Genomic DNA, 13,355 nt, shown 5'->3' with positions numbered 1-13,355 from the left:
AAAAGAAATAAATGACCTTAAATATCCATAAATTTTAAAAACAACATGTGGATATAGCTTGTTAAGGTCTACCTGCAGTATTGAGTGTTTCTAGGTAAAGATATAATCACTTCTTCCTGATAAAACTGTCTAATTGTTCTGTAAGGAATCATTTCACTTGGGCTGGAGACACAGCAGAGCACTTAAGAGCACGGGCTACTCTTGCAGCAGAACGGGGTTTGGTTCCCAACACCTACACTGTAGTTAACAACCATTTATAATTTCAGTCCCAGGTCAGTCAACACCCTCTTCTGGTCTCTGTGAGCAACAGACACCGACATGGTACACAAACACTCATGTAGGCCAAATACTCATACACACAAAATAAATCTCAAACAACCAACCAACCAGAATCTCTCATTCGGTCCCCATCCCATTGTTTCTGTGCTGTCCAATTAATACAGAGGAAAGCCCTGTTAGTTACAGGCAGGGCAGACATCAGACACAGGCATAACTCAAGGGCACAATAGACAACACACACACATACACCAGGCAACAGAAAGACTACAGATAAGCCAGACAGATGGAAGATGCAGGGAGGAAAGTGAAAAACTGACGTTTGACCAAATTAATCCAAGAGGAAATGGCTTTGTTCTCATTCCTTAATGACACACAGTTTAGCATTCTCTATTGTTATCTATAGCGCAGGAACCATGTAAAACATCTCCCTTCAGAAGAGACCCCTGCCAGGTCTGAAGATCTCTGTGGTGCTGGTAAACTCTTCTGAACAGATCACTCAGAGGGTGATCTGCTATTGGCAAAGGCTTCCTGGGAGGAGGAGGAGGAGGAGGCGGAGGCGGCGGCGCCATCCCACCTCCACCATCTCCTCTTGTCCCCCTAGTGTCCTCCACAAGCTGCCAACAGTCACGAGTACCTACCTGCTCAGCATTTCTCTGGGACTGTAAGTGGGAGTGCAGGCGCCTGATGAGGGGGACACCATTCCGAGCCTGCCGCTTCAGCAGCCAGTAGTTGTGAAGCCGCTGCATGAACTGGGTTTTCCTCTGAAAGGAGAGACCACTACAGATCTTGTTCAACCTTGGGTAGAGGCACAGGGGAGTGAGAGACAGGTCAGTGGGAAGCTCGGGATACATGCCGCTCGCTGTATATCCCATTCAGATCTCAGTTCATTTCTCAACCTTACAGAGGAAAACAGAAGGAAGTGACCAAATGTCTCAGCTTGGGGGAAGGCTGGGAGAAGACAGCAGAGTTAGGCAGCTCAGAACGAGAGAACGAGCGGCCATGTTTCCCCTGCTTCTTCTCCATCTCAAACCTTGGAGAACTGATCTTCTGAGGGAACCCTCTCTCAGTCCTACTGCCTGTCGTTAAGGCACTTTCAGTAAGGTACTGAGAAACAGGCCTGTGCTCTGGAACCCACAGCCTCCTTTTGACAACAGCACAGAGAAAACAAGCTTTTGAGTATGCTGTGTGCTATGTTGCCAGACCCTGCCTTTTGTGGCTGAGGACCTCGCCAGACCCTGGGATAGCCCACAGTCAAGCTCAAAGAAAATGTGCCAGGTTACTGCTTTCTGTACCCAAACGTAATCCCTCAGAGTAAACTGACCTCTGAGGGGTTTTGTGTGCGGATGCAGGTTTGTGAGAGACGGGGTCTCACTGTACTACTCAGGCTGGCCTCGTACTTAGGACCCTCCTGCCTCAATCTCCGAAGTAACTGAGATTATAGGCATAGAACACCATAGCCACCTGACCTCTGATTTTTATTATTTAAAAACTCTTAGCACCCTAAGAATGCCTAAATTTTAGGCAATCAAAGGGAAAAGGAGAAAACAACAATCTAAACATAGATAAATATATAAGATAAATGCTCTTAAAAAGTAGCCAGCAAGTGAGGTCTTAAGATCTGGGTTATAGGAGCCAGGCGTGGTAGCCAGGCGTGGTAGCGCAGGGCTTTAATCCCAGCACTCAGGAGGCAGAGGCAGGCGGATTTCTGAGTTCAAGGCCAGGACAGCCAGGGCTATACAGAGAAGCCCTGTCTCAAAAACACCAAAAAAAAAAAAAAAGATCTGGGTTATAAACTAGTGACAGCTCTGGGGGCTGGGCAGGAAAGGATCTAATGAACACCCTCAAGGACAGCAGCACTGTCCCCTCACCACAAAGTAATGACAGGCACAGGAGGAACCCAGGCTGGGTCACCAACGCTCCTGACACAACTAAGAACACAGTGGCCCCATGTGGTATCCAAAGCCTTGACCTCTTCACTACCATAGTCCACGCCCAAGGTAAGCAAGGCCCCAGGGCCCCTCTGCTTTATCTCTTTGCCCCACTCCATGGGAGGAGAGCTAACTGTAGCTAATCGAGATGAAACCTAAGAAAGATGGGGCAAGCAGGGCGGACGCTGCCACTCCCTGCCTTCCATCTCCAGTCAGATGTCCTCGCCCCAAAGCCAAGCTTACCTAGGCCTTTTCCCACCAGCACCCATGCCAAGCACACCTGCCCACTTGCAGGCCAGCCCCTCCCTCTGCCTCCTGGCCATGGTGGGGTCAACAGCATTTGTGCGGGTGGGGTGGGGACAAAACAACACAGCAGCAGCAGCAGTAGCCACCATTTATTGAGCGCTTACAACCTGCCAGGTACTGTGCTAAGGCTTTGACTCGGATTTCTCTTAACTCTATCTGGTGAGTTTGCTCACAAACCCAGGTTTAGAGCAATTAGGTAACTTACCAAAGGTCACACAAGTATTACAAGGTGTGTTTCTTCTTAGCCAGCAAATCTGGCTTCTGGGAAAGGCAGCTCAAACAGCTATGACAGACAACCAAAAGCAAGCCCTAGGGCACAGCCACCGTACAAATGGGGACTAAGCACTGACCCAGTTACCTCAAGAAAGAGGTAACCAAGACCAGCTCTGTCTTGAAGACAGAATTGCTGAAGTTCTCGAAATGAGAGCCCCCGTCCGGATCTTGCTCAGGTACCTTCCCAGCGTGGCAGGTCTGGCTGCCGGTTCCCCTCACAGTGCCAGTTTCCTCTAAGCCACCAGATGCTCCTTTACCCATAACCTTCCAATCAAGACAGCCTAGCACTTTCAGCCCAGAAGCTGCCCCTCTCCACCCTAGAACAGGATGTGGCATGTAGTAAGTGCTCAATAAACACTTCATCGCATGAACAAAGGAGAGAGCAACTTTACCTCCCGTGGCTGTGGTTTCTTCATCTGGGAATGTGGGAGAAGGTGCAAGGACTATATTAGATGAAAAGTCTCCAAGATTCCCTCCTCCTCTAAGGCTGTACACTTGTCTTCCTTTCCTTTGCTGTTTCTGGACATAGGCTCACTGTGCAGCCCTCCCTGGCCTAGAGCTCATTATGTATACCAGGCTGGACTTAAACTTCTGGAAATTTATCTGACTCTGCCTCCCAAATGCTAGGGTTAAAGGTGTGTAGCACCACAGCTACCATTGTATACATTTTATTTTATATTTTTTAAAGATTTATTTATTTATTTATTTATTTATTTATTTACAGTGTGTACACTGTAGCTGTCTTCAGACACTCCAGAAGAGGGCATCAGATTTTTGTTATGGATGGTTGTGAGCCACCATGTGGTTGCTGGGATTTGAACTCAGGACCTTTGGAAGAGCTGTCGGCGCTCTTAACCGCTGAGCCATCTCACCAGCCCCCATTGTATACATTTTAAAGGAATCAGCCTTGAGGTGGGCTCTGCTGGAAAATGTTCCCTGCTAAGCTCCCCCCACCCCCAGCTACTAAACTGACTTTTTTTTTTTGCTTTTTGAGACAGGGTTTCTCTGTGTAGCCCTGGCTGTCCTGGAACTCACTTTGTAGACCAGGCTGGCCTCGAACTCAGAAATCTGCCTGCCTCTGCCTCCCGAGTGCTGGGATTAAAGGCGTGCGCCACCACCGCCAGGCTAAACTGACAATTTTTAACACAGATGCAGTGCTCTGAGAATTCTGAGGGAGGGGCTGGAGACTTGGCTCTGAAACTCCACTTTCCCCAACATCTAAAGCTTCTCAAGAGGAGGGCTGCCCCACCCACATACATCCCTCCGGAACAGTGTTAAACACTTGCAGGCTCCCCACTGGAATCCAGTGTGAGCCCTGGGGTTGTCACAGAGGCAGTATAAGGACACAGCCTGTTCATACAAGGACCAGAGATGATAATCATTTAGCAATCCATGGGAGAGTTAACAGCGAGAATTATCCTGTTCACAATGCCATTTAGTGCCACTGTGAAAACTACCACTTTAGTTACACTGTGTCATCAGTGTTATCAAGCAACTTAAGTGACTTATGTCACTCAGAACCAAAGGAAACACATTACTCTGAAGGCAGGGACAAAACCACAACACAGGGCCAGGCTCCATTTGGGAGCAGAGGAGACCAGGCATCCATCAGCCGTATGTGGGGAAGACCTGGGCTACTGTGAAGAACAAACCAAGAGTCCTGCAAGAGACCATCTCATGAGGCTCACCTGTAAGAGGGTATCTGTGGGACAGTGACCATGGGGAGAGTGATGGAGGGTGCCTCTCGGCCAGCTTCCTCTGGCTCCTTCTTGATCTTCTGCTTCAAGCTCATCTTACCCTTCTTGGACACCCCCTTGAGGGGGCTGCCCACCCCACCTTGGCCTTCCTGGCCCTCCTCCTCAGCTTCTTCCTGCTCCTCCTCCCCTCCACCCTCTTTTGGCCCATCCTCATCCCCGACTTCACTGAGGCTCCTTGGGGAGTCGCCCTTTCTCCTGGAAACGGCCACACTTGGAGAGTGGGCCTCACAATACGCAGTCTTGCGAACAGTAAAGGTGGTGCCGTTGAGGCTGGTTTCTCTCATGGGTTCAATCTTCATGAAGAGCCCAGCCCGCTGTGCGCATGTCACGTGGAAAGCGGTGTAGCAGTTCACTTTATGGCACTGAATGGCCGCGCCCAGCCCTTTCTGCTTGCAGATATAGCAGGTTAGCTTCCAGCGGGCGGGTGGAATGTTGTCAATGCCCTCAATAGGCTCCAGGAACACGGTATTAGCGAAGCAGACCTCAGGGATCCAGATGGCGCAGACTACGTGGGCCCAGTGGCCATCACTGGTCTGTTTGAAGGCCCCACCTTTATTGGGGCATAGGACGCAATCCACGGGACGAGAGGGAGATTGCAGGCAGCAGCGACATAGCCACTGGCCCTCTGGGATATAGGGAACGCCGTAGCACTCCTGGTGCACAGCTAAGTTGCAGATGTCGCAGAACAGGATGACATTGCTATTGTGGCACTCATCGTCCAGGCACACGCAACAGAAGGCGTCTTCGTCGATTAGGGACTGCTGGGCCCCACTGCTGCGGCTCTCCAGGTAGGATTCTTTCTCAAGCCGGTCCACCAGCAGCTCGAAGGTGTCTGCCGACACCGAGCTGTGGCCGTCTGCTCGGCGCTTCTCGTTGACCATGTCTAGCCAGGCAATGTCCTCCTCGTCCATGTCGTACTCTACCTCCGCATCCAGGTCTTCGGGAGGCTTCTCAATGTATCGGTAGTAAGCAGCAGGCAATGGGGGCGCTTCCGGCTGGCTACCCGTATCCACCACACGAAAGCTGGGTTGGGGGAGGTGGAAGGAGGTACCAGACGCATGCTTGGAACAGGACTCCTTCCTCTTGCCCTTTGATGAGGGTTTCTTGGACTTGGCAGGGAATTGGGGCAGCTCACTGTTTTCCTTGTTGCTATTGCATTCGGTAATATCCTGAGCAGTCAGCTCGTCTTCAGTGATGATCTTAAGCGGGTCATAAATGCTGATCCGATGTAGGCGGCCATCGATGTCGACCTCAACAATCCTCTGGGCTTGGGCGTAAGTCAGGGTCTCCCGTGTGGGTGAGCACTTAAGACTGTATGGGGACGGGGATCTCCGGCCCTCGGCATTCTGCCGTGACTTTCGGCGAGGCTTCCTCATGGCAACTGGAAACCACGAAGACAAACCTAAGGAGAGAAGGCCACGGGAGCGTGAGCTGGATATCCATTGCTATATGCATTCATTCATATATGGTATCCATTCAAATGGACACCAGAAGATCTGTTTCCTGTGTAAGCATATCCCTCTAAAGCAGTTGTTCTCAGCCTTCCTAACACTGCGACCCTTTCATGCAGTTCCTCCTGTTGTGGTGACCCCCAACCGTGCAGTTATTTTCATTGCTCCTTTGTAACTGTAATTTTGCTATTGTTATGATTGATCATGTGAATACCTGTGTTTCCCACTGATCTTAGGTGAGCCCTCTAAAACGGGTCAAGACCCACAGGTTGAGAACAGTTGCTCTAAAGCATTCATACGGCATCTCTCTTTACAAACATCATTGATGACCATCTGATTACTTTAAAACTGTAAATCCCAGCGGCACAGTGGTGGTGCACACCTTGAAATCCAAGCTCTCAAGAGGCAGAGACAGTTGGATCTCTAAGTTGGAGCCCAGCCTGGTCTATATATAGAATGGAGTTCAGAACAACCAGGCCTACACGGAGAAACCCTGTCTTGGAAAAAAAAAATTGCAAATCCCTTACATCATCCAGCAATAGGCCGTTCATTCTATTGTTTACTTTTTAGTGACACCATCTTCTAAGCTACGTAATTTACCTACTTAATAGGGTTAGTATTCTCTACTTCTAGCTGAATGGGAACTTCATGGAGGAAGGAGTTGCCTATCTCATTCGCTAGGAAGAGTCTGAAAAGGTAGATAAGTGAGCACTCAGAGTGCTAAGTGATTAAACCACACAGTTCTGTGTCTGTGTGCATGGTGTATATATATGCCTGGTTTCTGCATGTGCACCTGTCCACTCCAGCACGTGTGCAAGTCAGAAACCGAAGTCAGGTGTCTTCCTCGATCATGAGCCACAGGGTTTCAGTTAGACGCTGGTCAATGAGCAGCTGAGAGCTACGTGTCTCTGTCCCCCAGCAGTTGGAGAACGTAGTTAAGTTCAGTTTGGGGTTTTTACCCTACCTTTGATCATTTAGTTTTTGGGTAAAAGACACACAACTTTTATTATGTACAGTAAGCCTTAATCAGCCCTATAGCTGCCAGATATCTACGCTCTATAACCCCGAGTTATTAATATGTTTTATCTGGGCGGGTCTTAACTCTAATTGCCAGCCCTCACGGCTGTGCTTTCTTGATTCCTAACCCATGGTGTCTCTCCCCCAAGGGAGAAATAGATAAAAGCTGATATAAACATGTGTAAGGACACATGGCCAGGCCTTTGACAGAGACAAGGATAGTTAGGCTTCTTGTGGGTCTGAGGCCAATGTACTACACCCAAAACCTGAGAGTTAGAGAAACACTTTGCACTTGACTTTCGGGTGGGTGCTGGGGATCCGGCTCAGTTTTTCAGGCTTACACAGAAAGCCCTTCACCCACTGGGCCATTTCCCCATCCCTGATGATCTCTGTCCTCAAGGAGTCTTATCTCACTAAGAGAGCAGAAATGCACACAGATCTTTAGAATATGACAAGATAAGGTCTAGTATTATAATGAGCCATGCAGTGAATCAAACAGGTTAATTATGGGAAAGATAATGTGTAAGGCTTCAGAAGACAGATACTAGGTCAGAATGATTGAGGGCAAAGCCAGCAACAAAACAAGACCATGCTGTTTGTTGGTTTCTTTGAGACCCTTTGAGACATAGTCTCTCTACATAGCCCTGGCTGTCCTAGAACTCAGGATGTAGGCTACTGTGCCTAGCTAACATCATGGTTCTTTTCTTTGTTTTTCTTTTGTTTTGTTTTGTTTTTTTAAAAAGGGGGAGGCAAAGACAATATTAGTGACAATTAAATCATCCACTTCCAAGCTTGATAAACAATGAATGAGTTCCATCAGAGGACCAGAACATCCCCAGTGTAGTGTTGGCTTTAGCGGTGCACGCCTTTAATCCTAGCACTTGGGAGTGGAGACAGGTAGATGTGCTTACTTCAGTGAGTGAATTCCAGGCCAGGCAGGGATATAGAGTGAGAACCTGTTATCTAAAGAAATAAATAAACAAAAATCACAGATCTAAAACATCTCCAGAGACATCTCATGGCTAGAAGCCCTATCTCTTGGCCCTGTCCAAAGTAAAGACATCTGAAATGCTTCAGACTATAAATAATATAATATGCTAGGTACTTCCAGCAGAAGGCAGTACTTAAGATAACTGCAAGAACTATTTGGGGCATTTCCAACCACAAACCTTGCAAGCTGGGGATGCCTCTAAGAAATCTTTTAAATTTTAAGTAGTCTGTCTGAGGTCTTCATTGAACTCAAGGACAAGTTGATTGGGGCGGTATCTGAGGCGAGAATCCTCCACCTACAATTACCACAGAAATCTCTCTCCCTTGATACTTGTATCTAATCTACCCAGGGTGCTTCCCCCAGCATTCTCTGCCCCTAAGGAGCAGCTGCAGGCAGTTACCAAGGCCATCCTCTTAGGAAGACCTAAGCTAGGATGGCTATACTCTACTTTAACAAACTACAATGGCCTTTTCTTTTTAATCTTTCTCACAACTACCTCAAGAGACTGTGCAGACATCATCTCCATTTCAGCCACGAGAAAACAGAAGCTCAGAAAAAAATGTGTGAATCCAGATCTCCTAGCAAGCTGAGAGGCTACAAACACCAAGAGTCTCGGCGATCTCGACGAGGATGTTCTGCACCAACCCAGGTTCTAATCCTGCTCCTATGTAACCTGGACAAAGCTTTGAATTTCTCTGCCCCCACAGTGCGTCAATAAAACAGCGTGGGGTGGGGTGTACTGGCATACTTTCCAGCCCAGCACTCTGGAGGCAGAGGTGCTTATCTTAAGTACTGCCTTCTCTGTGGAATTTGAGGCCAACCAGATCTACATAGTATTTCAGACTAGCAACTCACATAGCGAAACCCTCTAAAAAAGTAAAATGTTCATAGGCCTGGAGAGATGGCTCAGCACAGTTGAGAGCACTGGCTGTTCTTCCAGAGGACCCAGGTTCAATTCCTAGGCAAAACACCAATACACATGTTTAATAATAATAATTATATATATATATATATACTGGAAAAATAACAGCATTTAAGAGGACCTAGATTTGATGCCCAGCACCCACACTGTGGATCACAACTCCAGTAACTCCAGTTCCAGGGTATTGGAAGCCCTCTTCTGAATTCTTGGGGAACCCGGCATATATCAGGCAACATGCCCAGGCACATAAAATTTTTAAAAAATAAAAATGTAATAAAAGCAAGGGCAGAAATATCTACTTCTTAAGGATGATCAATAAGTCACCATTGACAACCACAGTGTAAAGGCCTCTCAGTCCCAAGGTATGACTTAAGTTAACCTGGCTGTGGAGCAAACTGAGGCAGGCATACACCACCATTTGGAGCTAAAGGACCTTTACCGCACCTCTGTTCAACTTCCCGAAGCCCTGAGGGCACGAGATCCTGTACCAACCTCAAGGTCTCAGAAGTAGTCCCAGCCAACAGATTCCATTACCCAATTCTCCAAAGGCAAGCAGCCTCTGGAGAGGAAACACACACTTCAGTATCGATTTTGAAGAGTCTACAAGAGCCCCATTCTGTAGTCTCAGAAATCGTCCCCATCCCCACTCGGGGCTTCCGCGATCACAGGGGACAAACCCATCGGACCCGGCTGGGCTACTGCCGGGGAAACGAAGAATTTCGCCTACAAGGAGCTTACAACTAACAACTAGACCAGGGTTGGTATTTTTTTTTTTTGGCGGGAGTTTCCTCACGTACACAACTCGTCCCATACACACACTGTCAAGTACCCCCAGCAGCCCCCTCCAGAGACGTTCTTAGCGACCCGGGATCCCCAACTCGACCACCTCACCCTGGCCCCCGAATGAGGAGTTTCAATAATTGGACGGAACCCGCCCTGCACGCCACACAAGGGACTCATGAGACCAGGTAAGACTCCAGACAAGGTCCCTGTCCCTTTAAAGGGACTCCTCTTCCAGTGGAATCTTCACGACAACCCTCGAAGGAGAAAAAAGAGAAATACCTCCCCCCCAAAAAAACCAACCCAGAGGGTAGGCGCACCACAGACAGACGCCGAGTCCGACCCTCAACAGAGAAAGCGAGCGCCAGCGAACGGCGGAGGGGTGGGGGAAAAGGACGCAGAGATGCAAGCACTTATTGGCCGCCCAACCTGCCCGTCAAGGGCGAACCCGCGCGCCGAGGGCGGCCCCCGAGGGCGGGACTCTGGTCTAGCCGGGCCAATAGGGGAGCACGGGGAGGGCGGGGCTTAGCCGTTTGGCTGCCAGGACCGGGGAGAAACAAGATGGCGGGTGCGGGAGGGGGTCCTCGCTCTGCAGCTCCCTTCCGCGCGCTTTCCCCGGCCTCGTCGCCGCCCTCGCTCCGGGGGAGAGCTCGCGCGTCACCCCCACGCCCCATCGGGACACCCCTGTGCGCCCCGGCCGCCCCCTCGCGCGCAGCGCTCGCTCCCCGTCGGCCCCCGCCGCCCCCGCTCGCTCCGGCCCCGCCGCCCCCATTTTACCTCAGCCGCCGGCCGGGCCCCTCGCTTCGGGGCCCCCTGAGCGCGAGCGCGGGCGGCCGGGTGAGCGACCGGGCGAGCGGGCCGGGCGAGCGAGCAGCTCCGTGCGCGGCCCGGCTGAGGGAGCGCGGCCTCCTCCCGCTCCGGCCCTCCGCTCCGTCTCCCCGGGCCCGGCCGCCGCTCCCGGGGGAGGAGGGGGAATGGAGCCACCGCCGCCGCCACCGCTGCCGCCCGCCACGGAGCCCGGCCGAGGGGAGGGAGGGATCAGCCCCCAGGCAGGATCCGCCCCTCGGCCTCCCCCCGCCACCTCCACCCCTTCCCTCGCTCCCTCCCCGGATCGAGCCGCCGCACGCGAAGCGGGAGCGCGAAAGCGCGGGGAGACCGGAGCGGATGCCCCCGCCCGAGCCCAGCCCGGCGCGGCGGCAGCGGCGGCGGGGAGACGGGCGGGGAGACGAGCGCGAAGCGGCAGCGCCACCTCCACCGGGCACCGTCCCCGGCACGGCCTCACGGTGGCGGTGCGGGTGCGGACGCGGCGGGCCGCTTCACCCCGGGCCTGCCCCAGAGCTGATAAGTCGGGGTTCCCACTCTGAATCCGCGGAGCCGGGGCTCACCCCATCCCAGCCAGAGCGTGGGGCACCCGCCGCCCCCCCGAGGTGGGAACGCCCATGCTCCCCACCCACCCACAAAGCTCGCCCCAGGACGACCCCCGAGGGCCACACTGTGTGTGGCTTCCCAGAGTGCAGGTGGCTGAAAAGCCGCCAGAAAGTCGTCCCTCCCCAGGCCCCCGGGACAAAGGTCTAGCGATGTCCACCCATCCCCTCCCCCAGTGCGGACAGCCCGGGAAAGACCCGCGCCTGTGGTGTGTGTACAGGTGAGCCTCTCCTGGCACACAAGGCTGCCACAGACCAGACTTTTCCATCTGTGTGGGCTTTTTTTTTTTAAAGTAAACATAAAAGTTTGACAGTCTGCTTAAGCGTGCCTCGTAATTCCGTTTGTCACTCTAGGCATGGGAAATACTTTTCCCCTTGAATCTGATTTGGCCAGGAATCGGTTAATTTAATGCACTGAACGGCTTTCTCAGAGGCTGCCCGACTGTCAAACAGCAACTCCCAGACTTTGAAGTGTACTCAAGCTGCCTTTTGTTCTAATAAAAGAAAAAATAAATAGAAGAAAAGGTTCCTTTGCCCCTCCACGAGCGCGTGTACCTATAAATTTGAAAGCTTACCTCTCGTGACAGAGATCTTAAGCACCAATACTTAATGATGCTTATAAAGAATATATGGATAAACTGCTATCGAAGATGAAGATGAATGATATTTTGAAAGCGTTTCCTCTACACGAACAGCTGGTGAGACTTTCAAGTGCTCGATTGGCTCTGGTATCCAGGACCTGGGTGCTACAGTTGAAAGAGTAGAGAATAAACATTTCTCACTGCCCAAACCTTGTGTTTTTATTTACATTGAAGTATAGGTGTTCAGCATCCTAAGAGTTCAGAATTTACCAGTTGAGTGAAGCATGGAAGTTGGGTTTCCTTACAGGAGTGTGTTCTTGATAGATGGTAATAACATACTGCAAAAATAACCAATTTTTAAGAAGGAAAGGGCGTGGCTTGTGGAGTCTCCCTCCGCCTGCACCCCCACCCCACAGTGTTTTGAAAGCTTTGAAGCAGAAATGTTGTGAATTAGTCAACTGTTGTTAAAGCTTGGGGGAATAATCACAGGAGGGAAGGTGTGGAAAGATTAATTGTGGAAGGGAAGGCCCTAGAGGAAGAAAATATTGCAATTACTTTTAGCTTAAAAAAAATTGAGGAACAAATAGGAATTTCACGTCTTATTCTTTTACAATGAAATATAAACATTTACATAGGATTTGTGTCTCCTTATCTTTTATTCTGCGAGGTTGCATGTGGGCATGACCTGATTTGCCTGATTGGGAAGGACCTCTACCCTTTAAATTAGACAAATAAAAACCCTGAGAAGATGTCGCATCTTGTCCTTGCAGTGGTTTAAGAGCCATTGAGAGCACATGCCAGCCTCCTCGTGTCACCAGCCATTCCTGGTCACTTTATGAGACTGGGCTCAACAAATTTTTCTCCCCCTCTTCACCCTCGCCCTTAAAACCTTAGTGCCGCCCTTGTTTTCCTTTTGACACGGGAAATTAGTTTTCTGTAGCATAACCTCACAGATAGCCAGTTCACTGAGATGTAATCTCAGATGTAACATGCGACAATTATGTCATTAAAAACAAATTTGGATCAGACATCCCAGAGGCACTGCATTTAATTCGCCTTAAATCTTCAGCTATTTTAAAGAGTTTGAAGTCATCAGTCCCTGGCCTGTCCATTAAGCAGGGCTAAATTAAGTTCAACAAAACAAGGACTCTGCCTTTGACTCTAAATATTTGTTTTATTATTTTTCTTCTTTTTCACTAAAACTATCACAAGCTCTACCCATGCGTTTAATCCTAGCACACAGAAGGCAGATCTCTGTAAGTTCCAGACCATCTTGGTGTACATAGCAAGTTCCAGGCCAGCCAGGACCACACGGAGAGAGGCTGTCCCAATAAAACAAATCAAAACTTCATAGTGAACACACACACACCAAATTAACCAGACCCAAAGTTCACTGAGATGGTGGACTCACTACTCTAAAGCTAGAATAGCTACCCCAGAGCTGTGGGGCTTCACATTGGATTTTACACAATCAATGTCAAATATATTTTTCCACTACAAGAAAAAGGGAAAATCCAAGCCGGGCATGGTGGCGCACGCCTTTAATCCTAGCACTCGGGAGGCAGAGGCAGGCGGATTTCTGAGTTCGAGGCCAGCCTGGTCTACAAAGTGAGTGCCAGGACAGCCAGGGCTACACAGAGAAACCC

At 50.1% G+C, this 13,355-nt stretch overlaps 1 protein-coding gene across 3 annotated transcripts in view; it reads right to left on the bottom strand.

The window, feature by feature from the left end:
* The window catches only part of Brpf3 (bromodomain and PHD finger containing 3), a 37,693-nt gene extending 26,991 nt beyond the window's left edge, over positions 1–10,702 (bottom strand). Inside the window, exons 1-3 of one of the 3 annotated variants that reach the window (XM_029471366.1) lie at positions 10,482–10,702; positions 4,475–5,945; positions 918–1,074 (exon numbers count right to left, since the gene is read on the bottom strand). In XM_029471366.1, coding sequence (XP_029327226.1) covers positions 918–1,074; positions 4,475–5,919 — 1,602 coding nt within the window. In that variant the 5' untranslated portion in view covers positions 5,920–5,945; positions 10,482–10,702. Of the gene's footprint in view, positions 1–917; positions 1,075–4,474; positions 5,946–10,024; positions 10,075–10,481 lie in introns of those variants that run through there. The other 2 variants (XM_021186262.2, XM_021186261.2) reach the window with 2 other exon arrangements.
* Between the last annotated feature and the right edge of the window lie 2,653 nt (positions 10,703–13,355).

This window comes from Mus caroli, chromosome 17, assembly GCF_900094665.2.
Source record: "Mus caroli chromosome 17, CAROLI_EIJ_v1.1, whole genome shotgun sequence".
NCBI lineage: Eukaryota > Metazoa > Chordata > Mammalia > Rodentia > Muridae > Mus > Mus caroli.
This window is presented reverse-complemented; position numbering and strand designations above follow the sequence as displayed.